General features: G+C 43.5%; 1 protein-coding gene across 7 annotated transcripts in view; it reads left to right on the top strand.

Moving 5' to 3' along the window:
- The window catches only part of tmem117 (transmembrane protein 117), a 476,044-nt gene extending 466,872 nt beyond the window's left edge, over nt 1-9,172 (top strand). For all 7 annotated transcript variants that reach the window (XM_072485068.1, XM_072485074.1, XM_072485069.1 and 4 more), the window contains 2 exons: nt 5,357-5,486; nt 7,526-9,172. In XM_072485068.1, the coding sequence (XP_072341169.1) occupies nt 5,357-5,486; nt 7,526-8,217 (822 nt within the window). In that variant the 3' untranslated portion in view covers nt 8,218-9,172. The remainder of the gene's footprint in view (nt 1-5,356; nt 5,487-7,525) is intronic.
- The last annotated feature ends 10,213 nt before the right edge of the window (nt 9,173-19,385 follow it).

The raw sequence follows: 19,385 nt of genomic DNA, 5'->3' as shown, positions 1-19,385 counted from the left end.
CTTAATGATATTTTGAGTAATATTAGAAACCCCTGTTGACCATTCCTGGAGTTCATTCTCCTGCCTTTGTTATCCAATTCCGGTCACCTGTTAGAGCAATCAAAAGGTCCTCTACCCTCATTGCACCCTATATCTATATGGTCTTGGATTGCTGTCTGCATTAAATCCTCCATCCCTTTGTCATTTCAGTTTTGAGCATGAAAGGTGTTGCTGTTGAACAAGAATATCACTTGTAGTAGAGTTGCTATGTAAGATGAGGATGTTCAATGAAGTCTGAAGTGCTGCTGTTATTGGTTTTGTGACCTTCATTCTGCAGCATTCATTACTTTCACAATCCTGGAACTGCTTGGAACTTTAAGCTGCAAATCCTCCTATATTCAATCCTAAAATTTAATGATCCTAGCTTTGCAAACCTTCAGTGTTGCTGTACAAAAGAAACCACCAAAGTTTCCAATGGGGGGGGGGGGCTAAATTTCATGAAACTGACTGGAAGTTAGAACAGAAATGCAAAAGCAGAACTATCATAATATACACCAGTATATCATGGTGCAGACACACACTGATGGACACACAGTGGGACCAATCAACACACACAACACCGCAGCCAATCACCAGTGAGAGCATATGCACTATAAAGACAGGAGGCGTCAGAGTTCACGCTCATTCGAGTTGCAGCTAGCTAGGAGGACAGAGCTCACAGCCTGCAACACAGACATTCACCATGTGCTGAGTGCATCGACTGGTTAGGACAAGGCAAAGGTCTTTAGTTAAAGCTAGCATCATATTAACCCACAGTCCAAGTAAGTTTAAACAGTTAATGATTCAATAAAATAGTGTTGCACTATTTCAAGTGTTGGTGACCTGTATGTGATCCAGAACACCCAACACATCAAGAACATGCGAAGATTATTATTGATGACTGCTTTAAACTCCATGCTTTGAGCCTCTGCTTTGACCTCCTACCCCAGGTTCTATACGGGTCTTGAGGATAGTTTTCAGAGAGTTATCCTTTTGTATTTGTTTCCTCTCATATGCTGTATTTTCTTAAAGCCAGAGTAGATTCAATTGTTATGCTGTAATAAGCAAGTGCCAAGATGCAGCACCTAATGAGTATGGTGGCAGGTGTACAAAATATCCAGCTGCATTGAATGGAAGTATTCATTTGGGACGAATGCACTTCAGGCTGTAAGTGAAGATACATTTCGGAAGAAGGCTCAAGATGAAAAGTGCACTTTACTGAGTAATTCACAACAATGAAAGAATTAAAATTGTGAGGGGTAGGTAATTTTAAGTGCCAAATGTGCACTGCATTAATGGAAAGTAATGATAGGTTCCGGTATCTCAGCTGACCTGGTAAGATCATTAAATTTCTTCTGCAACTGCTTCTAGGTGCATTGGATGAATGGTACATACCAGATCCTATCATTTGCTTGGTTACTGCTCCTGGGGTACTGCCATATTCACATTCTTAGTTCCAGTAGGACACTTTCAATGATTGTATGCAAGAAATGGGCTATTCTCTGTGCTCTTTCACTCCTTCCACAGATTTTCTTTCCCTTTATAAAAGCTTGCTAAAATGCAACTCTGTAAATTGCCATGCCTGTCCTCTTGAGCTGCTGCAGCCCTTTACATTTTACAACAAGGTCTAATTTCTCAACCACAAGCATTTTCCACTCTCAAATCTCTGTCACAATATTGTAATGAGGCTGGTCACAGAAATACATCTGTATTCATTATACTTAATGTTGGATGTGCATTTTTCCACATTGCCTGACTTTGCCCCACTCCAAACCTGAAAAGTGTGCTACTCTGGGAACAGAAACGTCAGCAACTTAAATTTATCCGGCAGTTTCGAGGTAGGAAATTTAGGAACAAGATATGCTCTGAGTGATCAGTAAGTAGATTATCAGTTACTGGAAGCAAGTTTTGGTCGGGATCCAGATGTCAGGATCCCACACTGTTTGGAAAACAGTCACCGACAGTGATCTTCCCAGAACTGGCAAATTAATGACCAGTGGTCAGGCTAGTCGTCCAATTAAAGATGATGGGTGGGTTTTTGAAGCTGAGCCCAATGGGAGGTCTGCCAGCACGGAAAGAGCTGCAGCCTGCCATTACCTGTAAGGGATGAGCGAGAGGACGCCTCCATCTTTCAACTTTGGAATGTTTATAATTTTTTTTAAATGGCTAAAGCAGCTGGATCACCATTGTATAAGGGAAATCCCTCCAAGCGACGACCTGTGGCAGCAGCTGTGACTAGACAGGCTGGGAAGGCCTCAAAGCCTGCCTGGAGTACTGGCGCTCTGATATGCCATTGGGAGGCCACCTCTAGGCAGCTGGTCTAATTCCCAATGCTTTGGGGGAGCCTGCTGGGAAAATGGAAAATTCTAGTCAGCCTCTGTTAATTGTAATTAAGGTGTCATTTATCTATCATAATTGGCAACCTGCCACCTGTGGGTGGACAGCCCTTCTCTTCTGTATCCCACCTCCAAGATAATGACTTGGGGTGGGATGATGCCAGAAAATGGCTTCACCAGCCAGGGGGGCGGGGGTGGATCTGGGCTATATACCCATCTTTGTAATTGCCCCCATACAAGAGAAAAAATTAAAGTTGTTGAACTGATTCAAAGCATTAATGAACAAGCCCTCCATCCAAATTTAGTATCTTAGGACCACTTTGCTAAAGCAAATGAGGGCTTTTTCTGCTCATTCATTTGAAATAGTCCTGCTCACTGCACTGACATTTTATCACTTGCAAGAATTCTTCCATGAGATTTGAAAGTCGTTCACTTATTCTGCATTCTAAATATTCATTCATATCATTGGTGGCTTGTTCATTTAGTACATACTGATTTTGAAGGAATTGTTTAGGAGAGAAACATTAACCATTGCTAATGATGATAGAAAATACAAAGTAAGATGATGGCTTTATGCAAAGATAACACAGCAATGTTGACATCTGAAAGGGATCCTGTCATTAAGATTGAAAGTGAGTAAGGCTGTGTTTTACTGGTTCCATTTCCATTCTTTATGATCTATACAATGGGATTGTCAAGCTTACTAGCCCTCATGTCGAAATATTTATTTTATGCCTCTGCTATAGCCAGTAACAGTATATTGCATGCACACCAGCAAACCTGGTGTGTGGAAAATTAACCATGTGATTTATGGGGCCAGCAACAAACACGCTAACGTGTAAACAGGGGAATATGAATGTCGGAAAAATTCATGTCAACACAGGAGCTCCTGACAAATTTCTCCTGAGCGCGTCCGTTGAACGAAGCCCTGGTGATAAAGTTCAAATGGCAATCGCAGATGGAGGGGATAAAGAAAATGCAATGTTACTGCAGAAAATAAAAGGTGACGGCATTGCCGCTAAGATCACCGAACACTTGGAATCTCTGGTGGGTTGAGAACGTTCAGCATCGAGTTCCTAGATTGACCATTAGGAAAAAAAACTAAAGGCTTTTGGATTTGCTGATAGTAACTTGTAGAAACTGTAGCTTTAGGACAGGTCGATTTTCTTTCTGTCTCTGGCCAGCTGACTAGGTTAAATCCCTTCAGCTTTACAAATGCTAAAGGAGTCCACATTAAATTGCTCACTGCTTTGTTAAATTAATCCTTACACTTTAATTGAGCTGATGTCTCTGTTAAAGCAGAAATTTGTTAGGCTTTTGTACCACCACATTTCTCCTACTTAATTCACGCAGTAGGATTGCTAGGAAGTGATGCCACATCAAGATAGGCTTTAGGTCAGGTTTTCGTGTTTAGTAGTTTAGACAGTATTCAAGAATGTAACACACAGTGAATGGTGTTTCACATTATGTTAATATCCCTCACACTTTAAGGATGGTCTTTGTGTTCTTTGTTTAACCTGAGGAAAAGGTGGTGGGGGCTAAATTTGATTGTCCTCAAATGAGCACCGGGATCACCATCAATGTTTCCTCTAGGCCGCCTGGATATCTGGCCACGCAGCAGTTAGGAATGTGCCAAATATGGAACAAACCGGCTTCGCACACACCAACATTCCCATTAAGGTGCATGCATGCATGGCTGCCCGTCAGTTTTAAAGGGTCCGCACACTGCAACAAACTGGTCACGTGCGAGTACACCACAGGCAGCCGGCCATCGTTGTCCTGCCTTCGTGTTTTAGTATTTTATCAACCAGCCAGTGCTACCTAGCACTGTTGGCTGGCCGGATGTATCAACAGCAGCCAAGGAAGTAAGTGGTTAGTACCACTTAAAGCTAGCCTTATCTCAAAGGGGAAGTGCATTGTGGCTGGAGCAGGTGTTGGCAGTTGTGCAAAGTGAATCAGACCTGAGATACAGGAATAATGGCTCATATTGATGAGCATAGGTTCCAAGAGACACTACATCAGAGGTCTTTGGCAGAGGTGCTAAGTAAGAGAGAGGACACACACTCAGAAGGAAATGGGAGCTTCCTTCTAATTCCTTCTATTTCTAGGCTCCTCCTTTGTCAGTGCTCTAAACTGTCCTGGCTCCTCCACTGTCTGTGTTCTGCATTCTTCTGGTTTCTCCTCTGTCTGTGCTGTGTACTCTCCAGACTCCTCCTGTGTCTGTGCTGTACACTCTCCAGGCTCCTCCTGTGTCCCATGGGAATCAGTGCGTGTCTGTACAATAGAACCCAGAAGTTAAAAGTAGTTTTAATTGTTCTAATTGTTTCTGGGTAACTGTAACGCAGTCGGAACCATCTGGAGTTTGCCATTTAAATGCATTTTTCGGAAGATTGCCAGTGCAGCCTAAAGGAGGTTTGCAGTTCCCAGAAATTGCCATGCAATTCTTACACAGACAGAGGTGCCAACTGGACAGGGGGTTGGGTTCCCCAACACCTTGTTGAGGTGCCCCCCCTGTTGCATTGTCCTGGAGCTCCAAGGTAACAGCCCATATTTGAAAAGGGGTCCATCAACTAAAAACGCATGAGAATGACTGCTCTAGAGAATAGACTAGGGGTTGGATCTGCGCTTGGTGATCCCCTGCAGCCAGGGCAGTAGGCAAGGATAGTGCAGCAGCCAGATCGCTGGGATTATGTTCATGGTGGTGCAGTCTATAGAACAACATTGAACCTTCTTGAGTTTGTGGGACTAATACCTGTGGCATATTTAACATGGCATTGTATCACCAGCTGATGTGAAAAATTGGGCAGAAATCAGGAGAAATTCTGAATGCTGGGCTGAGTGCTAGCATCCTCATTTTGTGTATAAGCTTATGTAATAAAAATGGGCATGAGCCTTCAATCCGAGGTGGTTTCAAATAGAATGGGTAAGTATAAGAACGGTCCGTTTCTCATTTCTCACTTAACTATATTATACGGTTGTAAAAAGTTTTTTTTTTTTGTTAGGATTGGGAGTTTCCACAATTCATGGAAAATATGGAAATCAACCTTCCTGGTCTTCCCACATCACATATTCACTTAAGACTGCCTCATTTCCAGAAAATATTCAAGGAAGAATACGTAATTTGTATAACAGGTAAGAGGCATAAATGTAACAGGCAGGACAGAATGTATATGTCTAAAATGGGGAATGAATTCTGTCTATGTCCCTTCGTCCAAATGTTCAGCACCCTGCTAACCCTAGGTCACCTGAAGACTTATCCTGACTCATTGTTTTCTCTGTCCTTTCCTTTGGCCAGCAGTGGATGGGCTTGCAAAAGTTCTTGAGTGCCTGAAAGCAAAAAATAAGAGGAAGGCTGGGGTGAGAAAAGCAAGGTGTAGTGGAAAGTAGGAGGTCCTTCGTCAGGCCATCAGCAGCTTGCTCATCATGCGAGGTAGCAGGCTGAGGGGTAGCTGGGGATTGAGAAGAGATGTAAAGGTGGCAGCATACCATCACCTTCAATGCTCTCAGCAACACTGGATTCTGAGGCTCTGTCAGTCAACTCAATTTTATGGAGAGTGTCTCCTCCATTTTCACAGGAGATGCAAATGTCTTTGTGTCCCTGCCTTTTGTCCTCTATTCCCTTCTGCTGTATGCCACCTGCAAGAGATAGGACAGAATGTCAGTGATTGTGCTGCACTGTGTTTGGGCGGTGTGCCTGCCATTGTTGAATAGCTGGAGGTATTTGGAGACAGGAAGAGGGCAGTGCAAGGCTGGCAGTATTATTGGGTGGGTGAGGTGGAGTATGTGGATGCCAGAGACTGGCATTTGTTGAGTGATGGGGATGTGGTACATTGATCAGTGTAAGAGACTGGTGGTGCAGTGGGTAGACAATGCCGGGTGAAAATGTATACACTGACCTTGACAACCTGCATGAGGTTATTGAACTTCTTGTGGCACCGTTGCCGGCTCCTCAAGTCCAGATATCTGGAATTGACCTCCCTGATCATCTGCTCCAAATCCTTTCTGAGTGTGGCAGTTGAGTATCGTCTGGCCCCTGCAAAGTCTTAGTATCTCCGCTCCTCTCCACCTCCACCACTACCAACAACCCCAGCGCCTGTATCTGTGATCGGAGAGCCTTTTCTTCCCTCGTGTGTCATTTTACTCATTTAGATTGGCAGCAGTGATATTCAGCAGCAGCCTCCTGGATTTCAGTGCGGCATCCTTTTAAGAGGGAGAGATTTCCTTGAACATTATGAGGATAGCTGCACCATGTGCAATCAGCCCAATGCTGCTCGGCCCTCTACTGAACCAGAGGCAGCCAGCAGCACAAGAGCCACTCAACCTAAAGCAACTGTCAGATAGCTGTACCTATCTCCACTGGAACCAGCATGCAAAGATCATGAATTGCAATCCTGCACCCGAAAAATGGAACATAATTATTTTTAGCCTAATATATTTGGGGTAAATTGTCTTTTTTTTTAAATTTAGAGTACCCAATTATTATTTTTTGTTCCAATTAAGGGGCAATTTAGCGTGGCCAATCCACCTAACCTGAACATCTTTGGGGCAGCACGGTAGCATTGTGGATAGCACAATTGCTTCACAGCTCCAGGGTCCCAGGTTCGATTCCGGCTTGGGTCACTGTCTGTGCGGAGTCTGCACATCCTCCCCGTGTGTGCGTGGGTTTCCTCCGGGTGCTCCGGTTTCCTCCCACAGTCCAAAGATGTGCAGGTTAGGTGGATTGGCCGTGATAAATTACCCTTAGTGTCCAAAATTGCCCTTAGTGTTGGGTGGGGTTGCTGGGTTGTGGGGATAGGGGGAGGTGTGGACCTTGGGTAGTTTGCTCTTTCCAAGAGCCGGTGCAGACTTGATGGGCCGGTGGCCTCCTTCTGCACTGTAAATTCTATGATTTATGATTTATCTTTGGGTTGTGGGGGTGAAACCCATGCAGATACGGGGAGAATGTGCAAACTCCACACGGACAGTGACCCAGGGCCGGGATTCGAACCCAGGTCCTCAGTGCTGTAGTCCCAGTGCTAACCACTGTGCCGCATGCCACCCCTGTAAACTAATTGTCTTACTGCCCCGTTAACACTGTAAAAACAGAAATACTGTTTTTTGTTATGTGAAGACAATTGATGGGCTAAGCGGAGTTTTCTAATTCTTGCAATATTTATCACATCTATTTACAGGTAAATGGTTTAATTATGGCATCATCTTTCTTGTATTGATTTTGGACCTGAACATGTGGAAGAATCAGATATTTTATCAGCCACCTGAATACGGTCAGTATGTGGGGCCTGGGCAAAAAGTCTACACAGTGGAAGATTCTGAGTCGTTGAAGGATTTAAACAAAAGTACCCTGAACTGGGAATGGAGATCAACCAATATTAACCCACTCACTAACAGGACCTATGCTCAGAGTGACTTGTTTTTGCACAGCAGGTTTATAGGTGCCAGACTTGGAGTGAAGTGTCTCGCTTTTATCCCAAGCATCTTGGCATTTATCCTGTTTGGGTTCTTCATCTGGTTTTTTGGAAGATTTCAGAAAAGTGAGTTGATTGAGGACAAACAAGATAATTTGTACGTAAAAATCAAGAGAAAATCACCTTCTGAGTTCAGCAAAGATTTAAATGAGCCAGCAGAAAATGCTCACAAGTCTGTGACTATAAAAGATGAAGCATTGACGCCCACAGGGACAGAGGTGGCAACAGCTACTATACATGGCACTACCTCTACTTCTTCTGAAGAGCAGGACACCTTTTTCAAGGATTCACAGAGTAACAGTGTGCTTGAAGCAAAACCAGACGCTGAACTCATGCCTCCTGTTGTTCTTCCTGATCCAGCAGCAAACCAATTACCTGATACACATGTTCAAGTTTAAACTTAAAATAAGCACAGGCCTTAAGTAAGATTTTCATTTTTACACATTTATAGATCTTTATACAATTAGTGTTACAGTGTAATTTTGACTTAAAAATCACTGACCGAGATTTTAAAAAAAAAACTAACTGACTAGAGTATGTAGGTGGTGGTTCTGCAATGGAGGGCAGAAATTGCTTTTATTTTTAAAAAGCATAATACTGTGCCTACACCTAGACATTCCTTTATGCCTTGCATTTCACAATAGCACACGGTTTATGTCAATGCTGTATTAAAATGTACGATAACATAGTATTCATCTCTAACACAAGGGTAAAATGATAAATACTGTGCTAGTTGTGCCTTGGGAAGTTCCATTTTGTACTGTTGTCTCAAGGAATTTTGATAAGATTTTAGATTTTCACCTTCACAAAATAAAAACCTTAGTTCTTGACTTTCTGATGGGATTACTTGAGAGCCTGCCAGGCCTTTGCTCATGTCAGATTGCATTCTTCTGAGGCTGATATTGCTACTGTAAGTGATCTAGTTATGAATAGGTGATTCCAATGCTTAATTGGTTGTGGCGCAGCTAATATTGACAGCTGAACTGCACATGAAAGAGGCACTAAGTTGTGGTGAATTGGCTGCCTGCCAAAGAGAGCTGTGAAGGTGATGGAGAGGAGACAATACTGTTCTGTGTGGGCTACTGTGCGCAAAGTGGATATATTTCACAATCCATATCTCACAATCAGAATTGTATTGCAGTACTGTACGCTAAAGCACAAACATCTGACTGTATTTATGTATGTAAAAATACTAACTACCTACAGATGTAGAATAAATGATGTAATCCTTTAAATTTATGATCATTGTTCTTTGCATACCAACCGAGTATCACTTTCAATGGTTTAAAAATGCCAGCTATCCTGACGCATGGCAATCTTTTAAAAATAAACACAGCTGTGTGTTTAAATGAATTTTCCTGCTGTATCACTCTTGCCAACTTTTTGTTCTCCGTCGAGTTTGACAGTGGCTAATCTTTCAGCTTTTGGCTTACAGGTTTGGGTGTAAAGGAAGTCGCAAAATGGAACCCGAGGTTTTCTCTGCGTTACACCTGCTTGTCTAGTATTTGCCAAGTCTGATCGGTCAATTTGAGCTTGTGAAGTATTAGATTCACATTACCATTAAGCAACTGGTTAGATATAGACTGATTAAAAGAGTTTAAGATGGAACTGTAAGCTCGTAGTGAGATACTAATTACTACCGATGCATAGTTGTTGCCGGTCCTTATAATTGTAATTATTCCTTTATCATGGTTTAATGGGAATCTCAAAAATTGTTGTAGCATATTTTACAGTCTTTGCCATTGCCATTCATTGTCAAATGAGGCAGATGTTAAGTCTATGTTCTAATTTTGCCACAAACTGCAATTATGATTACGGCATTACATTTTACCATGTTCAGTCCTTGTCCATATTTTTCTTTGAATTCCTACAATGCATAAGGAGGCCATTCGGCCTATCGAATATGCACCGAACCTCTGAAAGATCACCCTACCCAGGCCCACACCCCCACCCTATTCCTGTAACCCCACCTAACCTGCACACCTTTGGACACTAAGGGCAATTTAGCCTGGGCAATCCACCTAACCTGCACATCTTTGGGCTGTGGGAGGAAACCAGAGCACCCGGAGGAAACCCACGCAGACACGGGGAGAACGTGCAGACTCCGCACAGACAGTTGCCCAAGAAAATATTAATAAAAATAAATGGATAAGAATATTCGATGCACTGGAATGTCTTTATGAAGTTCAGGCTTTAATTTTGGTGGTACTTCCTTCTCGATGATTTTCTCTACAAGATTGTCTACCTTTTCTGCAGACTCAGGATCATTTCAGATTCACAGCAAAGGATGTGCATGCACTCTCTATTTCAAAACAATAGAACAGTTCTTTCACTTCAGCAAGCAGGAGAGAGCGAGAACCTTCCTTTCACTTCCAAGGTCCAAACACTTCTGCTAAGATCTCTCAGAAAGCATCCCTCAGGAACCAATCAGCGACTGTTGTCAGACCGCTGTCCCTGGCCAACCCACTGGCTGCCAGTTAACCAATCAATCCAACTCCCTCCAAACTTGGTTCCTAAGATCCACCTGGTGCTGAGGAGTCTGGCTTTTCCTCTCAAAAAACAAAGCCAGTGTCCTTACAAGCAGGCTGTTTCAACCTTGAAATTTCTGTTTAAAGGCACATCCCAATTATGAGTCCACGGACCAAAATAATAAAATAACATAAAAGAAATAGGAACAAAGGAAAGAAACAGGAAGGACTCTTATACAGTAAATATACTATAGTGTAAAGTCATGCAGCGGATCATATCAGAACCATGTTGGAAATTTAGTGTCCACCTAGAGAATAGCCCAAAACCTTAATTGAGTAACATTGAAGTGAAGAAATACACAATGACCTCAACCAAATTGTTGGGTTATGAAAACATTAACTGTCAATGAACAGCTGAATGATGATGGTTATGGGAAGCAGATCCAGTTTGGCAACGGTTCAGGGTTGGGGTTGAAAACAACAAGAAGGTTAGGAGCCCTCGGAACTCAGCATTGAGTTCACCAACTTTAGTCTATAACCTTTCTCCTTCATCTTGACCATTTTTTTTCACATACCAAACATTTTTTGTTCCTTTGCAAAAACCCTCCCTCCCCCACTGGGCCATCTGTAATTGTTAAGTTTTGCTGCATCTTTGTTGCAATCTCTCCCAACTCCCTCTAATCACTCTTCTAGTTGTTTCACCCCCTCTTATTCAGTATATAATCCAATACATTATCCCTCTCTTTAGTTCTGGTGAAGTGTGATATGGATTCAAATTGTTAACTCTCTTTTCTTTCCCCTACCAATGCTGGCAGACCTGCTGTGTTTTTCCAGCATTTTCTGGTTTTGTGTAAGAAATTTAATTGGACTGCTCAAAGACATCAGATAGATAAGTGCCTGAATTAGATGGTTTATTACTTTAAAATTATTTTCCATGTTACAGCAATGTGCCAAGTGTCAACCCTGAGAGAATTATTGGTGCTCTAGTGTGAGTTTTCTTATTTCCCATTGTAATACTCTGAGTGAGATTGGAAATTTATGCTTAATTATAATTTCGTTGAGTTTTGAGCACACCTCAGTTGGGAACCAGACTGAAATTATCCAAACTTATTTTGTGTAATCAACTGTGGACATTTTTTAAAGTATATTTTTTAGTAGGTTTCATCCTGTTTTTTAACAATAACACAGCAAATAACAGAAGAATTGATGCAACACTGGCACAGACAGACACGTGTTATTACCAGCATAAATACAAGCAAAACAATACAAAATAAATTTGGAACAGGTCAGTTGAGGAACCAGAGCTCGAGCTTAAACGCCAGATCAATACAACATCGAGGTGCCACAGCACGTGGGGGAAAGAGAGCAGGATCATACTAATATAGAAGGATAACATACAGGTTGCACATCGCAACGTATTGCAATTCAGAGTAACAACTTGAAATGGATTAAATTGAGTTGAACTAAGATGAACTCACTCATGGAAAGCCCAACAAAAGCAAGTCAGCCAAGGTGGAGTTTTTAAATTTAAGATAGGGGTCCTGTACTTTACAAAACACATCAGATTTAGAATGTAAAACAGATGTCAAAAATTCCATTGGGATGCATTCCATAATCAGCTCAGACCAGTTTTGGATAGAGGATTATTTGTCATAATCCAGGAGCGTAGGATATTCTTACGAGCAGCAAAAGCCAGAATATTATATGGGATGTGATTCAGCAGCCTCGTCGCACCCGGCTTGGTGTTGGGACAAGGCCATTGAATCTCCCAAGAGGCCTCTTGATTCGCGACGCTTGAAATATCTTGTCCTCACTGGGCATCATCCACATCTGAATATTTAAATTAGTATAATCACTCTTTTAAATACCTGGATGCCAGATTCACTAAGCTCCTGGGATTCATTAGCTGCACCTGGGAGACCTCGCTAGAGCGTCGTTTAGTACTGGTCCACAGAAGTGGACCAGGCGTGCCAGTACCTGGGGGCGGGGGGGGGGGGGGGGGTATTCCAGCAATTGGAGATCCCTGGGTGGTCAGGAACAGGGAAGGGTGGCACCCTGGCACTCAGTCTCACACCTTGGCATTGCCAGCCTAGCACCCTGGCAGTGCCACCCAGGAACACTGGAAACGCCACCCAGGAACTTCCAGGGTGTCAGACAGGCAGTGCCTGGGTGCCCAGGTGCCAGGTTGGCACTGCCAGAGGTCAGGCTTGTGGGGGCGTCTTGCCAGTTAGAGAGAGGTAAGGAAGGATTCTCGGGGCCTCCCTTAGGTTGGGGGGTTCGCAAACATGGGGGGGGGGGGTGCTGAAGTGCGGGGGGAGATTGGATCAGCCCCGATTGCGAGGAGCCTTTCCCGCTGACACACTGAGTGCAGCTTCAGGAGAGAGAATCTCCCCGAGGCCAACAAAATGGCAAAGTGCTGTTGAATAGCTGGGTATTTCTCAGCTCAGCAGTGGCCGTGAAACATCCCGCTAAACCTGCTGTTCAGCGAACTTTAACTCAAGTCTGCTGAATTGCGCCCATAGTCTTTTTTCATTAGAATTCATTATTTTCCCATTCGGGAAATCCCGAATCAGAAATGCAGGATTAGACTCTAAGGCTGTCTTAAAAATCCTCTCCAGTTCCGTGACCACACCTGACTAATAAGATTTAATCTTGACTCTGACCCATAGACAATGTATATAGTCTTCCTCGACGACCGGGCACTTTAGGCACTTCAGGATAAGGCAGGATCAAACCTATGTCTAGACATAATATGAGTACGGTGTAATACCTTGAACTGGGTCTATTTCATTTTATTGCAAACCAAAATTTTACCAGCATATTCCCACATGTTAACCCATGTTTCCTCATTGATGTTGATAGCTAAATCCTTTTCCCATGACTGCAGGGCATTTAGATTTATGCTTTGGAGTCAAAACATCATAGAACGTACTAATCAATTGTTTAGGCTCCACATAATTCAACATTTTTCCATCGTGAAAATTGAGGAGTCAAGATGCAAGGAACTCTTTATCCTTAATAAGTCTCTTAGTTGTAAATACTTACAAAAGGATTGTCTTGGGATGTCAAATTGCTGACGTAGCTGCTAAAAGGATGACAAAAAGGCATCTTTGAATATTTCTCCCAGCCTACAATGTCTCCAGGTATTGAATCCATGCTCGATAAGACTCGGTGAGAAGTCTGGACTGACCTGGACAGGAGAGAGTGGAAGTTAGTTTCGATCTCCCTTCTAATTGGCAGACCAACCTGCACAAGCTCGGAGCATTAATGATAATAATAGGATTACCACACTTAGCAGCTTTAATACCACCTTAAAACAAGAAGACCTGCAGTGGGAAAATTGACTTCTACTTCAATGTCAAGCCAGATGGATGCCAGTTCCATCCTAACCCAGTCTCTGATGAATCTTAGAGGAGATGCCAGCTGATATAGCTAATATTCAAGATCCCCAACTCTTTCTCGTGCACCCCCCACCCACCCAAACCTGGTACCTGGAGCTTAGCCAACATAAGATGAGGTTTCTTTTTGTTCCAAATAAATGTACTAGTCATTCCATTAATTTCTTTAATGACTTTTGCCGACAACAGAATAGGCAGCATTTGTAAAGGATACAACAATCTGGGCAATACATTCATTTAATTAGGGTGATCTTCCAAGCCATGAAATTGGGAGCACTGCCCACTGAGTGAAATCCCATCGAAAAGCCGCAATTAACTGGGGGAAGTTGGCCCATTAGCTGACTAAAGGAAGAGGTAATGGAAACACAAAGATATTTAAATCCCATAGGCACCCCCCTCCCCATCGGCTTGGCCTCAGATTTAGTAAAGTTAATTTTGTAACCAGAAAAGACACTACAACAAACACTCTCCAATAATAACAGGGAGCGAAACGCTAGGATTCGACACAAACAGCATCACATCAGGCACATAAAGCGTGATGTTAAGCTGCTTCATGGCCTCTCCCAGTGGCTTAATGGCCGGCATTAACAAGGAGGACAGGGGCAACCCTGCCCATTCTTTTTCTGAAGGACAAAGTTCGTCGCTCTAATGCCATTCGTGAGCACTGCTGCGATGGGTCTATGATAATAATAATCCACTTAATATAATTCTCCCCAAACCCAAAGCCTCGCAATGTATAAACCAGGTAATTCCACTCAACTGGGTCAAACGCTTTCTCTGCATCTAAAGAAACAACCATCCCACCCAGAGCATAATTTCAAAAAGCATTTATCGGGCATTTAGATGGGCTTTAATGTTATTACTCAAAAATCTACCCCGAATAAACCCGTTTGGTCCTCCCGTATGATTGTCGGAAGGATGTTTTCTAGTCTTTGGTCAGAAACTTGGGTAACAGTTTCAAGTCGACATTCAGAAGAGATATTGGTCAATTGGAGGCACACTGCTCCAGGTCCTTGCTGCCTTCAGAATCAAAGAAATATTAGCATCACACAAAGTCGGCGGCAACATCCCTGACTTAGAGGAGTGTCAATGCATACCCACCAGCGGGTCTAACAACAAATCCTAAAACTCCTTATAAGACTCACACCCAAAGCCATCTGGTTCTCGAGCCTTATCTGGCTGAAGCTCCTTAATGGCCTTTGATATCTCCTCCCTAGAAAGAGGAGCATTAAGGGCCCCACTTTGGCTTTCTGAGGCCTCCAGGAGCTTCAAGGAAGAACATAAATGATCCATATCTACAAACCCACCACCAGATTGCCCAGACATATAATGCCGCAGTGGATTCTCTAAAACTCCATTTATCTCTCTGTCTTCGTAACCCCCCCCCCCCCCCGTGAGCTGCACAGAGGATGGCCCTAGAGACCATTTTTTCTTTGCCAAGCAGGCTATGTATTTGCTCAGTTTATTCCCAAACTCGGGCAGCTTCTGCCTCGCAAACGTTAAGTTTTCTTGGCCTGCTGGATCAATAAGGAGTCCAACGCCACCCTCGCCGCACCAACCTCCTTCAAGAACTGTCTATTGGGAGTCTTCCTGTAGCCGTGGCCTTAGCCAAGCAACCCTCCAGCTGCAGCAGGCTCTCCAGCATCATGTACCTATTATTAACTGCATACAAGATAATCAGCCCTGTAGCATAAGCCTTATTCGTCTCCCACAAAATAGAGGGGGAAATACCTGGGGTCAAGTTAACCCAGAGGAAAAATTCAAACTTTTTTTAAAGTGTGTCGTAAATAATGCATCTCTTAACAGGGAGGCATCAAACTTCCATGTTCTTGTGTTCTCGATCTGGGGGAGGTGGAGTTAGCCATCAGACATAAATTCCAAGAAAACAGGGCATGGTCTGAGATTACAATGCTACCTATGGAGCATGAGGACACCAGGTGAGGACATCACTTGACACAAAATTTATTCCGGTGGCCAGCTAATGATCAACCAGGTGAGAACTCCATTTTTTTGACTCTATATTGGGCAGTAGCCATCCTCCACTCAGCATCTCTCCGGTCAACATTGGCGAGATTGGCAAGTTTACGGTTTTGGACATAAAATGGCATCTGACCAATATGGTACCATTCAATGGCCCACAAACAAACGGAGCTACTTCCCCATTCTTACGAAGAATGCTGTTAATGGATTTGCAAACTGAATAGTGCCACAAACGCATGGTACTTTTTACAGATTGATCGTTCCGAATCTTGATATTCACTGATGCCCTGTAATTAGTCCTGATCTACCACATATAATTAAAAATTATTGAAACACTGATTTGTTCACTTATCGAAATTGTGGTGGTTACAATGATAGTACTTTACAACCCAGAAGGAAGCCATTTGACCATTAAAATTGTGCTGGTACATGAAAGAGCTATTCATATAACAATAATCTTTATAATGTTCTGTTCCAAAACCTGTTTGAGGCCAGCAACGAGGAGTAAGTTAAGAATAAAAAACCAAGATAGATGAGGAACCAAAGGACTGCGCAACACAGGGAGGGGGAGATGGGGGGAGAAGACGGAAGTGAGGTGGAGAAACCACAAAAGAGAAGAGGAGGGAGTTTTCCCGGAAAATAAAAGCAAAACATAGCTGAGACCAAAATGGGGGGGAACTATAGACCGATCCAGAGGGCGGCAAAATGTATATAAGATCAATTAAATGAAAGACAAAATAAACCTCTCCGCACAATAAAGTAAATTAGCGCGGGGAATAAAAATGTGATGTATATATACAATTGTTTATAAATAGGAGAAATGCGAATCAAACGATTTCCCCCAAAAAGTAGGCTTACTGCAATTAAGTTACTGTGAAAATCCCCTCGTTGTCTCACTCCGACGCCTGTTAGGGTGCAGAGAATGTTCAATTCGCCTAACAGTACGTCTTTTGGGACTTGTGGGAGGAAACCAGAGCACCCGGAGGAAACCCACGCAGACACAGGGAGAACATGCAGACTGCACAGACAGTGATCCAAGCCCGGAATCGAACCTGGGACCCTGGCACTGTGAGGCAGCAGTGCTAACCTCTGTGCCACCCATTTAGTGTAATTCCTCATGCTGAGCTGTTACACAGTAAATAATGAATCTATGTATTTCACTTTAGAGGTATGTAAATCTAGTGGTCCTGTAGTTGTTGATAAAATCAATGTAATGCAGTAGCAGCAAGCAATTATCTCATTTTTTACCTGAAGCCCCTGAATATTGCAGTGTACATCCAATGTTTATTCAGTCTTTTGATTATATGCACAGACACAATCAGACGTAATTATTTCTTTAGTATTGTAACTTTAAGTCTAAATTAATGATTACTTTCCTTTTTGTGAGGCATTTAATCAATTAAAGGCATTGTACGGAATAGAAAGTCAAAGCAAATCCTACAAAGTGAGGTAATCATAGGCTGCTTTGGTCTGCAAAACAGCCAAATTAATTTGAATATGTGTTTTTTTTTGTGTGTGTGTGCAGCTTTGAGCAGCACAATGAGAAAGCAATGCCATTGACCTCACAGTTAGCAACGCAGCTATCTCACTGGGGAGCCTAGCTGTTCGCAAAATCACAAGCAATCTTTATCAATTTTACAAGTGAGAGGATGTGTGACAGGCTGCAATCTGCAGTCTTAATCCCAACTAGCCTGGTGATATCCAACTTTGTTTATCACATTAGTACTTTTTTTCTTATTTCGCTCTGGGCAAATACCAAAATGCTGTCTGACCTCAGAGTTCATTTTCAAAGGCATGGGCTGTTTTCCCAGGAGTGCGCACTTGATGCTTTACATTCCTGCTTCAGTCTTTTGCAATCATACCTACCTTTCGAAAAATGTTCAACACTTGTTGATTCTTTGTAGTTGGCTGCCATCATTATGTTGGAAGTCATTAATTTTGATTCTGCGTGATTCACAGCTGTATTTTAGCAGCCTTTGTTAATGATTACTAATGTCACTTCACATTTTGATTAACTAGAAGTACAAGCGACCACAGGGTTACAAGTCTGATGTAATATTTATAGCCAGAGTGAATCTAGATAATTATGAAACAAAATTTAACATTTCAATGACCAAGGAAGCCAGTGGTCGGAAGCAAAAGATTTATTTTGCTTTTAACAATAATCTGCCCACAGCAGTAACTATCTACAATCACAGGCCCCATCAGGACAACCTGCTCGGGCCGGCTTTTATGCTCGGTTCGAACGAGCCCCAGTTGGGTGACCTCTGCCCCCTACCTAGGAAGCTCTTACTCCACAAGCCCCACAGAGAGATCGATAATGTTTACACTGAGGGCCTCATGGGGGTTAAGACTCCCCTGGCCCCCAAAGGGCGAAGGATCCCCCACTGCCATCATCAGCGGGAGTCTCCTGTGCCGCTTTACCCGAGGCTGAGCTTCTGCCTATGGTGGGTCTGGATTGTGTAGTTTAAACCGGTTGATCGACCGCCTTTATCTGGCCGACCTCCGAAGGGCTATCGCCAATACCTCGGCCCCGGATTGACATTGTCCGTGTGAGCAGATGCCTCTGTGTCCATATCTGAGCTGGAGTCATCTTTCTCCTGCTGGTCTGGTCGATGGGTCATGGCTGGTTGGGTTCCCTAGCTGAGGGGTGGGGGCAGTTCTTGGCATGGTGCAGGCATCAATGTCGTCGGTTGGGTGTCACTTAACGCAAACTTCCGCTTCTTGCGGTTCACATGTTTTCGTTGGATTTTCCTTGGATTTTGACTTTATAGGAAACCTGCCCCATTTTCTCGATCACGACTCTAGACAGTGAGAGTGCCCATTTCCAGAGTTGAGGGCATAGACTATGTCCCCAGATTTAAACTTTCACCCTGGTGCCCGACGGTCATGGTGCCATTTTGCTTCGTGCTGCCCTTCCGCTTTCCCACCCAGGTTTGGGAAAGTCAGGCTCAATCGGGTCCTAAGCCTATGGCCCATCAGCAGTTCTGCTGGTGCTACTGCTGTGTGGTGTCATCCGGTAATTAAAATGGAATCGTGTCACTCGTGTGTCTATGGAGCCCCTGGTCTGCTTCTTTGTGTCTCTTTTGAACATCTGAACTGTCCGTAACGTTAGGCCGTTAGATGAGGGATGTCATGGGGCGATTCTGATGAGCCGAATGATGTTCCATTTAGTGAATGTTGCAAACTCCTCGCTTGTGAATAGCGTTCCGTTGTCCGACTTCAGGGATAGCATTGGGTACTGGACGAGGGCCTCAGCTTCTCGATGGTGACCCTTGACGTCGTTGAGGCCATTTTATAAATGTCAAACCATTTTGAGTGGGCGTCCACGATACTGAGGAACATGGAAACTTTGAACGGCCTCACGAATTGGCGTGCAATTTCACCCATTGATGTCCTGGTCATCCCCAGGAATGATAGGAGGCTGCCTGCGAGAGCTTTTGGTGCTCCTGACATGCTGGGCAACTGCATACGACTCGCTCCATCTCCATTGATACCAGGCAACCAGAAGTAGTTCCAAGGCAGCATCTTCATCTTCAAGTTATCCGGGTGACCACTATGTAGATCCTTCAGGAGGGACTCCTGACCCAGCAGTGGGATGACCACACAAGCTCCCAACATGATTATACTATCCTCCACACTTGGCTCTTGGTATTTCTGAGCATAGGGCTGCAGGGCTACTGGGAGAGGTCCCCTGCAATCCGACATTTAAGAGCATGC

Source organism: Scyliorhinus torazame, chromosome 19, assembly GCF_047496885.1.
Source record: "Scyliorhinus torazame isolate Kashiwa2021f chromosome 19, sScyTor2.1, whole genome shotgun sequence".
NCBI lineage: Eukaryota > Metazoa > Chordata > Chondrichthyes > Carcharhiniformes > Scyliorhinidae > Scyliorhinus > Scyliorhinus torazame.
The sequence above is the reverse complement of the archived record's forward strand: the minus strand, read 5'-3'. Positions and strand labels throughout refer to the sequence as shown.